Raw genomic sequence first — 16,670 nt, forward strand, 5'->3', positions numbered from 1 at the left:
ATTATTGAAAAAGAGATCCCAGATCTTATAATGAAGCCCTTGGTACTCCTGCAGCTGGAATCTCATTGAACCTGATCCAGCACGGGGTTTGTCTGAGGAGACAGATCCCAAGCCTGATATAGCAAACCTTAGAGAAAATGTATTAACAAATTAGAAATGTTGTTGGGTAGTTTTTAGTATTTTGTTGGAACAAAAATCCATTAAAAAAAAAAAAAGTGTTTATAATACAAAGCAAAAGCTCAAGTTGCAGCAGTTTGCATTACCTCAGCGCTCTGGAATGAGACTAGGTCTACAGATAGTAGACCTTGACTGTACTGTGTAAACTTTGTATACAGAAAATCTATTTAAATCTCAGGTCTAACGGGACCCTAAACCAAGAGAATAGTCTTAGTCTTGTGAAAGGGGAATCACTGTGCTTCAATATTGGATGCTTCCTGTGTCCTTGGGATCAAGAGTCATGTTGTACTTTTTACTTTGCCACCTACGGTGTACTTTTATTACAATCTGTTAACTAAATCTAAACTCCTCTTTTCTAAACTCCTATTTCTACCAAACTTGTTACTTCCACCTGGGTGGTGTTTGACAAAAACCTACAAGTTTTCAATATGAAAGTCATTAAAGACTCAAATCTAGTATTCAGTTGTATGTTGACCCCTGTGCTGGAGATCCTTGATGTGATTTCTTATACAAGGTTGCTACAACAACGCTTGCTCTGTCGACTGGTGGTTTAGAAAGTAGACTCAAACTTCTGTCTAACCCAATGGCAGACTTTAGTTGCTTGTTTCGCTGCTCCTGAATGCTGTTTAATACACAACTCTGAGGACAGAAGCAGTTAACTTGCTGTCTGCTTCCTCAGTTCTACTGAGACTGGAAGGAAGCGGTGATCTGTGTTTTAGTGCTGATCAGCACAAGCAGAGCTAAACTCTCCCAGTGTAGCTGGCTTAGTTTTATTCTCTGCCAACTTCTAGTTTTATGATTCCTGTTCACATAACTGCCAAACACTTCTATCACTTGCAGGTTGAATACTGTGCTTACAGCAATCTGGTGCCTTCTGCAGTGGCTGCAAAGTTGGTTTCTCTTGTTGCCCTGGTATTTGCACTGTATTAACATGCAGTCTCTTCCAGCTTCAGTGCCCAGGCATTACTGGCACCAGCCGGGTCACAGTGCTACAGCTCCTGCACAAACTCTTCTTCCTTTAGGTGCATTACATGTATTGCTGGTTGTGGGAGATGAAAAGAAAAAACATACCTGCCAAACACATTCTGTCTGTTTCTATGAATTGAATCCTGTTGTGTGGGGACACCTTTTGTGTTTGTTTTTTTTGTTTTAGTTTTTTTTTTTTAAAGCTGTTCATGTTCTATGGGTCCTGTTTCACTCGTTTTTTTTTTTTATATATAAATCTTGGAAATGATTAATAAAAGGCTTATGTACTACAATATCTTATCGTGTGCTGAGTATTGTTAGAAACACTGGAAGTTTTACGTGTACTGTATAAGTGTTCAAAAGGGTTGACGAGCCTTTGGTGAAACCTTGCTTATTGAAACGCACAAGGCAGGTGCAAAATTAATGATGGATGTAAGTTACTGTTTTGAGGTCGTATTTGTTCAGGGGAGAAAAGCAGATCTGCTGCAGGTAGTAGAATTATTTTTGTTATTGCTTCATAAAAGGAAAAGTCTGATCCTACATCTGCCTAGGTGTGGCGGGTGTAGCTGTGAATTTAAATCGCATCTTGTTTTGTAGTCGCATAGTGTACCCGTTGTTAGACATGAGGAAAAACACCTACCTAGCTCCTCGTGCAACAGCAGGTGTGTCCCAGCCTGCTGTCTAAACATCCATGGACAGTGGTGGTTTATTTTAATGAACGTTACCACAGAACATGGAAGTAAGAACAAGGTGGAACACTCAGAATCTTTAATCAGCTAGTTTAATTGCTTAACAAAAACACCGAAACCTTCACCCAAATGAAATGTCTGTCCGTACCCCCCACCCCACCCCCCCCCACCCAAGGTTAGACATAAGTCTTGGCTTTCAAAGCGTATAACCAGTCCCTTAGCTAAACACCTGAAGTGATACCCAATAGAGGCACATAGTGTCCAGGACAGATTGGAGATGTATTCACTTGCTTCCAGGTCTGAGAGTTTGTAATATGTGTCTTTGTCCCCCATCTTAAGAGTACCAAAATTCTCCAAATATAAAAAAAATATATATATATAAAAATAACCTTCCCATTAGTGGTTAGTTGGTAGATACAGGGGATTAGATTACACATTACAAACAAAACTACCGACATTTGAATTCCTCAAATAACTTTTAAAAATAATCAGCTGTACGGGTTTTCCAACTTTAAGGATTCCAGTGTCTGCTTTTCATTACCCAGGTGTAGTAAATAGTATTTATTTTTAGTATTATTTTTTTAAAATGCAATTCCACCACTTCCTCACAAAAATATCTGACAACTGCAACATTTAAACCCTTAAAAAATAAAGTTTACAAAATAGTCCTGTTCTGGCTTCCCTGGGTCAACATATTTCAGTGTGTGCAGGTGGCATGGCGGTGCAGTCTGATTCGGGATCAGTCCTTATGGGCAAAGTCTATCTAGACTGTTCTTCACTACACCCTGGGTAATGTATCTGGATAAAATCAAAAACCGCTGACCGATCCTTCCATGCAGGAGGCATGACTGGGAAGACAAGGTAGAGGATGCTGGAGCTGCGCTGGCGTCTGAGTTGGTAACGTCCCCTTGGAGGAGGGCTGTGGCTCCCATCGTGCCGCCCTCACAGGGCCATGTTCCACCACTTGTAGCTGAACGGTTCCCGCTGCACGTTGGAGCCGCAGTGCACCTCCCCCAGCAGCTTGTGGTAGGAGGCAAAATCATCGATGAAGAAGATGTTGAGACCCAGGCCTCCTAGCAGGGAGCACACCTCCTTCTCCAGAGCACACACCCCGTTGATCTTTGGCCCGTACGGCTTGGGGATCCCCAGATTCTTCCCCAGCACGATCATGTTCACCTGACCGAGGCAGAGCAATCATCACAGTTAAAAACTCAATCCACTAGTGCCTGAGTGGTGGTTGTCTTCATCACCATAAGTGTTTGCACGTTTCTGGTTTAACAATGCAGTAGCTAAATCAAGAGTACCTGGTTGATCACTGCAGTGAGGTTCTGCCCTGTAAGCCAGTGCGTTGGCATGGGCCTTGTGTCTGGATGTTGCTGTGTTTATCAGTCATGGGTTTGATAAGGATAGGGAGGTCAATGCTGTCTAAATAGGCAGGGGCTATAGGTAATCTGGGGAAAGGGATGCAATAGGCACCCTGCGGTCTGGATCTTACCATGTCAGGGTAGTAGGCAACTGCCCGCTTGTCCGGCCTGAGGCTGAAGAGAATGGGGAGGTCGATAATGTCTTCCTCCTCCAGACCCAGCTCTTTCTTTAGGACGTCCCGGTTCCAGTCAATGCAGCTCTGGGGAGCGGGGCAAACAGTTATTATCCTCTGCCAGGGGGTGGGATGTACTGAAGGCATATGTTTATGTCCCCAAGTCACAGTTTTGCAGGTTACAAGAGAACCACTTGTTCCGTTGCTAAGGGCCTTCTTTAGCACAAGTCATAAGCACATGTTTTTACAAAATATCTTGAGAACAGTTGATCTAAATGTGAAGAAACTTGTTAATGTAAGTGAGGTTCAATCACCTTACTAGGTTTACTAATAGATAGCATGCACAGTGCTCTTGAACACAGAACCAGCATAGCTCCAGTGTGTGATACAAAGCAGCTGATAAATATTAGGAAATGTCATGTTTAGCCCAGCCCTCGACTCGTACTCGTGCTGCTGGGAGCTGTACACTGCAGAGAGAATGTGGAGGAGCACCATTACTGCAATCCTCAACAGGGAGCTGGAGCTCTTGCGTGCCCGGTCTATTAAAACTATTCCAGGAAAACTGCACAGAAGAGCTTAACGTTAATGCAAAGTGCTGTTGCTCAAACAAAGGCTGCACAGATTAAAGATATGATCGAGTGCTGGAGACTGAAGAAGACTGCTGGAATGTCATTTCATACCGCTGCTGCCGTTTCATTGAGGACCAAGGACCGCTTTGCTTTCTACCCGAGATCAGAGCCTTGAAAGCTCTAATAATTCAGAATTATTTGTCCATGTAGTTATTAAGTGTCTCCGTCAGTAGCCATACACTTATTCAAGCAACATGTTATTGCTACTTGGTTAATTATCGTCTTTGGCAGTGTTCCACTTAACTATAGACATTTGCTTACACAAGCAGGGTGGAATGGGATGCCCAAACTAAAACATTTCTCAGAAAAACTGCAACTTGTCTTCTACAAACCTTCTATCTTAGCTTAACACGTCTAGGAATGTCTGTTGCTCTGCAGATAGTCTGCCTTCCTTACACGAATAACCCTTTCCTCTTCAATTCAGTTCCACAAAACCACCCTTTTCATCTCTAGCCTTGCAGCTTTACCATCGCCAGGTTCGTTTGCACCCTCCATGTCATCTCAGGATGTTTCTCATTTTCTGTATACTTTTCAAGTGCTGTACAGTGAAATCTTTTTGGTTTATCAACAAGATCTTTCAATGCTACTCGCTTCAGTGAATGCTTTCATGTTAAATGTTAACTAGCAGTGCAATGACACAATTTTAGAGGGTTTTACCATAGCTAATAAAGCTGGTGATGAGACTCATTTGTATATTGCCTTAAAGTCATTAAAGCTGAAGGTTGAGCAAGGTTTCTTCTGCACACTTTAGCCGATAACGCTACATAATATACTGTGGCATGAATTAAAAGCAGCTTCGATACAGAAATGAAAAAAGGTAGTTTTGAATCACATTTGATCATAACTTGGTACATGATCTAACCACCCAGATCTGAAAATGATATGAAACTAATGCTGCAGAACCTTTACATAAATAACTACAACTTGCCTGCTCCTCTGGTTACAAAGAGTTCAACACTACAGTGAATTAGGAAGGACTCAGATTGCTTACCTGAACAAAGGCGTTCTCCTGCTGAAACTGTTTTCTTGACAGAATCTGGTCCACTGTAACCTCTTCATCTTTCAAGCCTAGTGCAAGCAATAAAAATGATCAGAGAATGTGCCCATCTCATACTGCTCACAATGTTAACACCTCAGCCTGCTAGATGCATTTCAATTTGGCTGTTTACAGAACGTACCCTCAAACATTTTAGCTTTGCCGTGACCCTTCTTCTGCAGCCCACGGAAAAACGTGTACGCCGCATCTGGACTGGCCAGGAGCAGCCGGAAACCCTGGGCAAGCACAGAGGGTTAATACATCCAATAAGGCACAAACTGGATAGGTTGCAACAGCTAATCAACTATTTTTACATAAAGTTTTCGAGCTTGATTTTAATGTCTCTGCCCCCCAATATTAAAGACACATACATTACCTTTCTGTTAGGGGCAGGAATGAAGGTCATGAACTCATCCACATGACCAACAAAGAGCCAATCAGAGAAAACTGCAATGGGAGCCTGAACTTTCTGAGCCCACAGGAAATCCTGGACAACTTTCGTCATATTCCTACCTTTAACCGTGCTGAGAGAGAGGGGGAGAGAGGGAGAATCAGGATATTCTACTCCAAACTAAATTTGTTTAAACAAAAAAAATGTCTTATAAATTGATATACATGCTGTCAGATTATGAGAATTAAACATCCGATAGTGCATGTTTCATCTTAACTTCAAAAATGAGTAGATTTACTCAAAACTGCCCTTAGACAGAAGTAGTGTGATGCCATACTTACTTCAGGAGACTGGAGATTTACTGAATTTCTAAGTACAACCATATGACCACCTAAAAACCGTGTTGAAAAGCAAATACGTGATGAAAGCGGGGCCTCTATACTCACGTGGGGAAGGCACATCCAATGATGATCCTGCCCAGCGGGTACTCCTTCCCATTCACAGTGACTGGGGGACTCACCTCCAGGTTCCCAAAAGAGTCCAGACTGGTCACAGTTTCATTGAAAGCCACTCGAGTCACGTAGCCAAAATCCGGACCCTGCAACACACAAGCAAGCAAGCAAGTTATGGTCAGCAATATAAATATCTTGCACATACTTAACACGGATTAAGACATTTATTTGTCTGCTTGACTTAAAGGCTTCTTTTCAAGATTAAAGAAATTGGATCCCATTGCTTTGATCAAATTTCTTACACCCCTATTCCTAGTGGCTGGGCAATTTCAAAACTTTCTCAAGTCAAACCTTAAAAGGAACCCAGTGATTCAGCATGAGCAACATACCATGAGGACTCTGTGCTTAAAAGTCTTGTCTTGGGTTAACACTGTCAACTCCTTTTAAGATTTGAAAGACTTCAAAATCACATTTCCACGCATGATGCTTACCAGCAGCTCTTTGTAGGGGAAGTCTTTCAGTTTACCGTCACGAGGGGAGTCCAGCACCACAGGAAAGCGCTGGTGAGGAGCTTCAACATAACCAAACTCCAGCTCATCCTGCAGGAGGGAGGGAGGGAGGGGTACCAGCAGAGCCCGTTTAATCATAGTGCTATTGACGTTATCATGTATGCATTGTCTATTCGTACACTAATGAACGCACTAGCCAAAACCCTCGCCTACTTGACAGAATAGAAATACAGGATATTGGAGATTACCTGCATCCAGCGGTCCCCGCGATTCATGTACTCATGGCAAACCTTCAGCTTGCAGCCACTTTGTTTTACCAGGTCCGTCATGCCCTTCAAGAAGCTGTAGTTATCCGGGGTGCTGCAACACAAAAAGGGGCAGAGCTGTTTGTAGGAGTTTTGATTGGTTAATCTGGGATTCCTGTAAAAAAAAGAAAGAAAGAAATAAACTGATCTAAACTGGTCGCTGTGAACGTGCTAGCTAGTAGCCAATAACTGTTCTTGATGCAAAGCACAGTAAAAACCTGGAAACAGGACGTAACAATCAACACCCATAGCTGAGAATCCAAGTACACGGCATGGATGATTTTCTCACCTGCACACAAACACCTGCACTGGTCTCAAGGTGTTGGGAGTCATAATCCAGGGAGCCATGTGGAAAACCACCTTATCTGTAAAGATGGGCGTCTCAGGGAACCCCTACGGAAACAAGCTGGTTTTATTTGCTTTTTGAAGTGCAGAATGTATTGGGTTCCCTTTGTGTGTCCTGTGTTATATGTTATATGTTCTGTGTTACATGACTGAAAAGAAACTTAAGGAATCCAGGTCTTCTTCATTATGATATTTACAACCAGAAGCACACGTCCCGGAGGCTTCAGCCCCTCCCCCAATCTGCTCTTGTAATAAGTTAGATGCTGACCTTGGTTGAAGGCTCCAGCAGGCTGAGATAGATGGTCACCAGCCCCTCAAATTTCTCATCCAGAAACCTGCGTCCCTCCACAAAGAACTCTGTCTCTGCTGTGCCCCCCTCGTACTTCACCACATAAGACAGGGTCTTGCGGCCCAACACCACTGGGTAGCTTTTGTTAAACATACTCTCTGTGAAGAAAAGTGTGTGTAACAGTGAGTAAGGACTGCAAGAAAGAAAGAAAGAAAGAAAGAAAGAAAGAAAGAAAGAAAGAACAAGATATGTTAACTGCCGTTGGCTGCTTGGGGGCACCATGTGTCGATTTGAAATATAAACCAATGAACCACAAAACACCTGTGCTCATAGCTTCCCCTGTCACCGTGCATAAATCTACCCCTCAAAAATGCAGGCCCCAACAAACACACCACATTGGGTATTCCCTGGCTCTTACTCAGTACCTGTGTGTTTAATAAATGATCAGAACAGGTGTTAAACTCCTAAATACTGTACCAATAACAAACCAATCCTGTATGAAATTCCAGCCTCCTCTCTCAGAAAGATGATGACTTACTGCCTGCCTGAAAGACGCCAATCTTGTCTGCATCGCTCAAGGAGATGTGCAGCAGCAGTTTATACCCCGGGGGCAGGTGGCCTGGGCCGTTAGTCCGCAGCACCATGCGGGACATGTCCTTCAGATCTGTCTCAACACAGAGAGAGAAACGCAGAGTGAAACAATGTGCTCCAGACCAGGGCTGCAACTAAAAGCAAACTTGGGAGCTCCACCTCTAGATCCATTCATAATTCAAAGCATAAGAAGGACTTTTGGAATGGATGCTTAATTGATTTCATAACTGTTGTATGCTCCGACATGCAATTCAAGATCTACTGATGCAGGACTTATCATCTTACCTAAAACCAGACTACGCACTATGGGTGATAGAGCCTTTTGCTGTGCAGCACCACGACTGTGACATTCTTTGCCAAAAACGATGAGAGACTCTGACAGTGGATATTTTTAAAACTCATTTAAAGACTTATTTTTTTATTATGGCTTTTAAATGTATAATTTTTTGTGGTTGCTTGGTTGATGTTCTGTGTGGTTTTTATGTATTGTCATGTGTTTGTCTGTGTATCCTTGTACAGCACTTTGAGATTCTTGAAAAGAGCTTATAAATCAAATGTATTATTATTATTATTATTATTATTATTATTATTATTAGTAGTAGTAGTAGTAGTAGTAGTCACTAGAGGGAGACTGATAAGAGAGTTGTTAGCACTGTGTATGCAAACTGACTCACCCTGGAATGAATGAGGAACACATTCTGTAATATCTCGTTCAATCACCGTGGTACCATACCTGACAGCCTGCTGACAGAGTCATCGTCACAGTCTCGCTTAGTGCTCCCCAGAGACTCCATGTCACAGTTGACAAGGACAATAGCCCCATGCCCATTGGGACCCCACTTCCACGACCCCTGAAAACAAACAGACACACCACACCCTGTCTGCTATAAGAATAGAACACAGCAGTCCATCCTGCTTAATAAAAGTGTGAAGCACTCATATAAAAGTGTTCTGTGCTGACAGGTGGCCTTACACAATGAATCATTACCACTCCAACAATTACATTTCTAAAGGACTGTTCTGCAATGGGTTTAATATGAAGAATTAGAAACAGTTCCGCTACTATTTTCTACACCACTGCTGCCCATAGTCGAGCCAGAACTCGCATAATAGGCAAGCTAGGTCACATGACTCACATCTCCCGGTCAACTGTCTGATTCAGACAATAGTCCTCTTGAAGCAATGAAAAGAGCATTAGGAACTTCTAATACTAACTATTTCTTTAAGAAGGTCAAAAACGCTTAAGAAGACGACAGCAACAGTGTAGCAACTACGACTGTGGACACCAACACAGACAAAGCTGGGAAAAGATACCTTGTGGAAACTTGTAGAAATTACTGTACATGTGTTACTAGGACCTCAGTATACAAATCAAATGAGAATTGTATAGGAATTCTTGTTTAAGAAAATCTCTATTTTAGTGGTGTTCCGGTAGCTTCTGATTTCACACACCACTGATTATATGATTATAAGTCGGTCTAATCTGCACCACAGCAAAAACGACTTTGTTTCTAACAATAACCCTTAAACAACAAACGCTGCAAATGTTTTACACACTGAAAATCATGCAATAGTGAAGTTGCATGGTTTGCAATATGTGGTTCTAATAAAAAGGACCCAAACGCACACATCAGAGTCATACTTTGCTGCCGGGTTTATCGTGCTCCTGATCCATTTTATTAGAGACCCCTGTTGTCAAAAAAGAAAGAAACACCTACCTTGTGTGGGTTGTTCTTTTCAACCACACCATCACGGTCTGCATCAACATCCAGGGAGAGTTCTGTGCGAGGAAAAAAAAAAAGTCATTTTAATTTATTTACATACATATTTAATTGGCATGGGCTTGGGACTGAAAATGCCAAGCCTGTATAGGAAAGCCAATGCAGTGCCTGGCCTTTAAATTGGCATGTTGGGTTAAAAAAAAAAAAAACACATCTGATTACAGCCACTCCAATGATCCCCCTATTTCTGTTTATCACATCCTAACAGGGTATGTTTTTAATACAAGTACAGTACTGAATATCAAAGCTCTGAAAAGCAGTTTGTTCATCTCACCTGGTTAAACATTTCAATAAAAAGATGTTCTGCGTGTATGCATTATATTGCATCTCCTACTCTTAGGGGCCAATCCTTTGCCTCCCTCACCTTGTTTAAAGCATATTGTAGGCCCTTTTCAAAACTGAAATTAGTTGGTACAAGCTTACAAAAAGCAGAAGGAATTTGGGCTAATTAACTTTGCAACTGTACGCTACTTTTGCTTATGTTTGCCAGAAGGCAAATTATTTGCTTTGTTCATACCTGTTCTTTGAGCGTCGTTTTAAAAGAGACAGGGTGTTAAATAGGGCTAAAATGTACTCTTGTGTGATTCCGCTCTTGCCTGCTTACCATTCTGGCTATCCACATTACTTATTGCATCCAAACAGGCACAATAGATGAACCTAAACAGTGGTACTACTTTGCAAACTGATTACCCCTCTGATCAAGCAAGTTAATGACTTTTCTGTAAAGCATTTTGGACAGGGAGAAAGCTGCCTTCCACTGAACAGCAAAGCCTGATCCATAGTAGGCTGTCACACTACTTCAGATCACTCCTGTGTCCCAACTTACCCACTGCAGTGAGATGAAGGATGGCTTTCCCTACCGTTTCCAGGTTGTCTCCAAAATACAAAACAGTAACCTGCAAGAGAAGAACGAAAACTTGCACATGCTCGGCAGACACAATTACATCGTGTCTCAGTAGCCAATTCAACACAGTTTAATAATTGAAAAAGGCATTCACGCAAAATCATGATTACAGCCTGGAAATTCTTGGATCATATACTTTTGATAATGAAAGTTTTACATTCATGAAACAATTCCAGACTAACAACAAGCTAAAAACAGGTTCATGGGCTAAATTGTCATTTTATTTATAAAAACAAGACAAGCAGTTCCTTGTTTTTTTAATTCAGCGATTTCAGCAGCGTAATTAACTTTGGCATTTAGATTTTGTAAAATCTTACTGACACAGTCTAACTTGTGTCTTTGCAAGCACAGAGGGAGATAGCTGCTTGTGTGCTTGCAGACAGCCCTAGCCTAGACAGCTTGGCAGTCATGCTGTTTTAGCTATTGTTTACTAGTCAGGTTTACAATGCGTGCCTAGAATACAAAACGTAATTACACATAGGCGTTTTTAAAAATAAATTATAGTAAATGCACCACACTCAGGGCACATTGAAAGGTAAATAGCATTTCTGGGAGAAAGATATTATAATGCAATTAAAAAACATATGTGAAAAAAAAAACTGATCCATGCTTTTAAAATGACATACACTATGTGTCATTAACGGTTAAAATGTGGCCATAAAACTTTACTGGATGATACTAATAATAAAAGATCATTAGGGTTTACTAACCAGCCTGGCTAATCTTTACCTTGTTGTCACTGCCGTCCTTGCTAGGAGTCATGACTGCAATGGACAGAGACAGTGACTTCTCCAATGGTAACACGTTATTGGACGTGCTGGGGACCTTGGGTGAAATCTGGTATTGTACAGCATTGGTGCACTTGACTTGGAAGTATTGGCTACCAGGTGGGGCGCATCTGAAAAAGAAAAAAAGAATAGAGAAATAATTAGCGCTGCTTTGTAGGAACTAATAACGGCCTCCCCTGACAATGTAATTAATGAGGGCTGTACTGAAGCTGGGGAAAGGTCCCAGTCTTTGTTCCCTGCATTTTTCCGTGGCAGTTGCTACTCACTTAGTACGCAGCTGGCAATGACAGTACCAAGAAATTCAACACTGCTGAGTTATGGTTATGGAAAACAATACAGTCTTTGTCAAAAATGTCATTGGTGTCGCTTTGCTGTGTATTGCTTGGTTTCAATCCTTTGTTGTGTTTTTCCTTAGTGTCTATTGTGTTGAGAGCCTGTGGGTAGGAAAGCATTATCTGGGCTCCAGCAGTACATGTTTATCAGGTTCAGTCTCAGAGCACTGCATTTTTCCTTTTATCCCCCTATTGAAGCTCTCGTTCTTCTGAGGGAAACCCTTTCCCTGCCTCTTCCCATCAGCCTTGCTTTATTTAAGTAGCGCTTTTTATACAAAAGTGTCGCAAAGCACTGTACAGTACACATCAGAAAAAAGAACGAAACACAATACATTTGTATTTCACAAATACAACTGCCACAGTCAGACTACTTAAATAACATTATACACAATACAAAAGCAGTAAATTGAAAGTTACATTAAAACTCATTAAGTAAGCCATTTTATAAAAGTGTGTTTTTAGTCTTGATTTGAAAACTGTAACAGTCCCAGCTTCCCTGACAAATGAAGGCAGAGCATTCCATAATTTAGGTGCTTTACAAGAAAAAACCCTTCCTCATATCCAGTGTTGCTTTTGCTGACCCTAGGAATAGCCAGCAGCCCCGCACTGTGATCTCAGAGTGCAGTTTGGAAGATACAAGGTCTGTAACTCCTGCAAATAACTTAGTGTTAATCCATTCAGGGCCTTGTAAGTAAACGGCAAAATCTTAAAATCAATTCTATACTGCACAGGGAGCCAGTGTAAACATAGGTAATATGTTCACTTTTCATGCTTTTAGTCAGAATTCTAGCGGTGGTATTCTGAACAAGCTGCAAGCGGGGTACCACATGTTTTGGGACACCAGAATAAAGTGCACTACAATAATCAAGTCTATATGAAACAAAGACATGCATTAGTCTCTCGGCATCAGACACAGAAGTATATCGGTCTAAGTTTGGTTATATTTCTCAAACGGTTAAAAGATACTTTAGTATCTTCCCTAATATGAGTCTCAAATGAGAGAGCAGGATCAAAGATAACCCCCAAACTCTTAATTTCTAGTTTAAGTTTTGATGAGAAACTGCAAGGGTCAAGCTCATGTAATCCATCATTTCCTTTTAGTTGGTTCTGTGATCCCACTAGCATAATCTCCGTTTTATCTGAATTCAAAATTTAAAAATTCTTTAAGACAACGTGTGCACTCCGCTCACATAGACTCCACTCAACAGACACGACTGCAAGACAGCCAACCACCACACAATCCCCAGTCGAATAATAGCTTCCTTAAGATAACATTTTGCAGAGTCACTATGACAAGAAAGCTTTCTGTGGGGAAGGAAGATCACAGTATGATTTGATGCTTTCTAGTGCTGGTACTGTTTAATTCAGCCCACAGAATGCATCATATCACATTACACTATAATATACAATACTCCTGATATTGACATGATGCAGTCACATTAAGATTTGCCGTACTGTTTAATAATTTTTACACATCAGTCTAGTACTTGCAACTTTTAATACAGAAGACTACTAAATGAATTTGGGGGCTCTTATATACAATATGGTGTTTCCTAGAGCTCTTCGGCTTTGTTATGTTTTCTTATAATGAAACACTAAGGGTTTGCTGTGCAATCCGTAACTCAATTCCAAATCCAACACAACTGAACTGTTCAGAAGTTACAGGACAGTATTTGATTCACATTGCATGACTGGTGTGTGGACAATGGAGAACAGTAAGGCACCCTGTGCCAGGCAGTGATCAGAGACAAGCCAGGAAGGCAAGGAGGGAAGACCCATGTGAGACACAAACACAGTTCCATTTAAATCTATTTAAAAAGTAGTAAATATTTTGATATAGTTTAATGCACCATATGGGTGGTATGCAAACTCCAAAGTGCAACTATATGGATGGGGAGCTCATATGGGGACGGACACAAAAAAAAACTCTCTTCTAGTCTTTATATGGGGACATATGGAAGAAGCAAAGGCATGATGACCTTATATGGGGATGCCATATTTCCCTCATATAAAGCATTAAAGGGATTTAAAAAGGCTCCAGAAACCGGCTTAAATATATGGAAACTACATAGTGATATAAAGCTAACATTTGAACTGTTTTGCAGTGTACTGTTATTTCCACAGATTTTCTGCTTGTATGCTGTACACACACCAAGATGAAACCTCTTTATTTAACTAGCAGGTGCAACAGCAAGTTTCTTTATTTAGTATATACTGAATGCTGAACATGCCGAGCCTGTTCCTCAACCATTTGCATCAGATTTTTGTGCAAGTTATTTGCTTTGTCTTATTTGTATTGCCTAGTTGTCAGTCAGATGACTTCAGTAAGGCAGTACAATTGAGATACCTTTTAACCATTAGGTACAGTACATATAGAACATGTGTTGGGTGCAGATTCTTTGTTTTGTGAAATGTCACTATTATGACTTTATGCATTTCTACTTTATACTGTATAAATGAGCTTGTGTGAGATGTGTACAAGGGCAGCAAACCCATGTCACCTCAAAGAGGATCCAGCTACAATAAGTTTGGAACAGCTGCTGTAAAATATTGAGAGAGATTCAAGATGGACCATGCCAGACTACCTCTTTGCATGTGCACCTCATGGGGTAACCATTTGCGTGCAACTCAATATATAAAGGCTGTTCTTAAACAAGAGGTTCTTAACTGTGTAAATAACGAACCTGTCATTTATTTGTATTGTTAACATCCTGACAAGTTTTTACATTTATAAAGTCTGTTTCAAAGCTCTTTGCAAAATGTGCACTGATAGTGCACTGATGGTGTCAGGATTATTGCCCACACTGTCAAACAGGTAACACAGCAATAACGATCCATGATGAGGTATGGAACAGAAAAGCCAGAGCTCTCGCCACTAAAAACTGCGAGCTGAAAACTCTCTTTCTCTCTATGGCTATCAGTTTAAAAGTATATTTCTATTTTTGTGTTTGTTTTTCGTATAATCTTCTTAGGCACTAATGTAACACTACCACGTACGTTTTCTAGCTAATTTCGGGAATTGTGTCACGTAATACGAAGAGCCCTCCCACCACGGTTTTACTGTGTGATGTCTTGCGGCAGCAGATGACACTGTCAGCGATCGAGAAGACAGCAATTAGGAACCGCAAGCACGACAATCATCAAGTTACAAGTCATCAAAGAGAAGCCACACACATGACACAATGTTTAGTTGCAGGGTATGATTTTTACAATCAAATTATGGTTTGCCTAAGGCGTGTTGTATCATGTTATTTACTGAAATTACAAAAAACTGTTTGTTTTCTTTTCTATACGCTTCGTCTTTGCCACCCACATCTCTCAAAACAAGCACCGAATGCGCATGTGTTTGCTATGTGTAACGTTTGTTTTTCATTAAACAAGAACAACAACTTTTGATTGCATTGTGCTATAGTACTGTGAACCATATGGGTGGAAATTAGACTATCGCTGCATAGCAGGAAAGGCTCGTACAGTCACTGAACCATCTAGCATTACACAAGGCTTCCTATGCATGTGAGTAAATATATTTGAGTCATTCATAACATAAGTTTAGTAATGACACGAAACAATTATAAGCCATGTTATACATTATGCAAAAAACATACAGAAACTACTTTAAAATGCTCCGCTGTACTGTATCAATCAAAAGAAAAGTTACTGCCAGTGTAATATCATGCATCTACCATACCTGTACAACTTCACATTCAGCTGAGTCCCCAATACATGCAGAACATGAGTCGCCTTTCCACATTCCAAACGCACCGTCCGTTGCTGGAACATGTTGCAGGTTATTTTGTATTAATGAAACAGTTTAATTTCAGCCAGCGCCTTTGTCTATAAGCTCTAACGTTCCGCTGCCTGTCTCAACAGGGAATTGCTTCTATCAGCTCAAGCAACCCTGGTAATAAAACCCTAGAAACCACTCCCACCGTCCGCTGCTTGTGCAGCAACGATTTACATACCTGCCCACTAGGGTGGACTCAAGTAACGGCAGCTGCTCCAAAGTAAATATTGGTAAAGCAAATTATTCAGTAAACATAAACCCATATAATTATACCTCCTTTGTTGTTTAATGTATAATTATATTACGCATAGTATACTGCTGAATGTAACCGCTATAAAAACTGGTAACAGTATAAGCTATGCAGAATTGCAGAGGAGAGATATGACGTCTAAGTTTACAGTTTACGGGTATTGCAAACATCGAATTTCAGAAGCCCTTGCTCAGACCCTTAGCTTAGCTTTAACTGCTGGACTTGGCAGAAAGAGTATATATTTCCTCATTTGTGATCCTGTTTCATAGCAGATGCTTTTTCACTCTGGATGCATATAAATATAAATATTCAATTTCCCCGGGCAACGCCGGGTACTTCAGCTAGTATGTGTTTACGTGTGTGTGTCTATATATATATATATATATATATATATATATATATATATATATATATATATATATATATATATATATATATAAATACCTTTTTATTTTATGTTTGACTGCTGATAAAGTGGTAGAAACTTAATTTCCTAGTGTGGGAGTGGTTTGAATGTGTATTGTGTTATTAAACTGTACTTTTGAAATCATGAATTTGTTTTCTACGAACAAGCAGAGTGCTCCCTGACTATTTTAGGCAATCCTTCTGGATCATATTATATGTTAATTCAAATAATGTGATGAATAGCCTACTATCCATATATGGACTGTATCGGGGTGGGGGTAATGGGGATGCACCGAATGCGTAAGTTTAAACTAATAAAAAAAACTAAATAATGTACCTTCATTCCCCAACCAACTAATGCACAGCCTACAGGTGATTTATTCTTTTGTTTGAACATTTTATTTTGGTTCTCGTGCCGTGTTTATTTTGTTCCTGTTTTTGTGTTTGCTTTGTTAATAAACGTGCGCACCAGCTCTTAAACTGCAGCTGTCACAATATTCTTCTTTCTAA

General features: G+C 40.5%; 1 protein-coding gene across 1 annotated transcript; it reads right to left on the reverse strand.

The window, feature by feature from the left end:
* Window positions 1–15,611, reverse strand: LOC121328659 (protein-arginine deiminase type-2-like). The gene is made up of 16 exons (XM_041273568.1): window positions 15,410–15,611; window positions 11,331–11,499; window positions 10,524–10,593; window positions 9,635–9,696; window positions 8,650–8,767; window positions 7,864–7,989; window positions 7,305–7,483; window positions 6,981–7,084; window positions 6,635–6,746; window positions 6,369–6,476; window positions 5,872–6,023; window positions 5,411–5,558; window positions 5,177–5,270; window positions 4,990–5,066; window positions 3,328–3,456; window positions 1–3,008 (listed from the first exon to the last, which is right to left on the reverse strand). The coding sequence occupies exons 1-16, from the start codon at window positions 15,499–15,501 to the stop codon at window positions 2,775–2,777; spliced, it is 1,974 nt and encodes a 657-aa protein (XP_041129502.1). The 5' UTR covers window positions 15,502–15,611; the 3' UTR covers window positions 1–2,774.
* Window positions 15,612–16,670: the final 1,059 nt, after the last annotated feature.

This window comes from Polyodon spathula, chromosome 16 (assembly GCF_017654505.1).
Source record: "Polyodon spathula isolate WHYD16114869_AA chromosome 16, ASM1765450v1, whole genome shotgun sequence".
NCBI classification, from domain to species: Eukaryota; Metazoa; Chordata; class Actinopteri; order Acipenseriformes; family Polyodontidae; genus Polyodon; species Polyodon spathula.

Excerpts from the sequence above, each read along its gene's own strand:
- LOC121328659 (XM_041273568.1), bottom strand. The coding sequence starts at position 15,501 with ATGTTCCAGCAACGGACGGTGCGTTTGGAATGTGGAAAGGCGACTCAT. Across the intron at positions 6,477-6,634 it reads GCGGGGACCGCTGGATGCAG|GATGAGCTGGAGTTTGGTTA; the intron begins GTAATCTCCAAT and ends TCCCTCCTGCAG. Across the intron at positions 5,271-5,410 it reads TTCCTGCCCCTAACAGAAAG|GGTTTCCGGCTGCTCCTGGC; the intron begins GTAATGTATGTG and ends GTGCTTGCCCAG.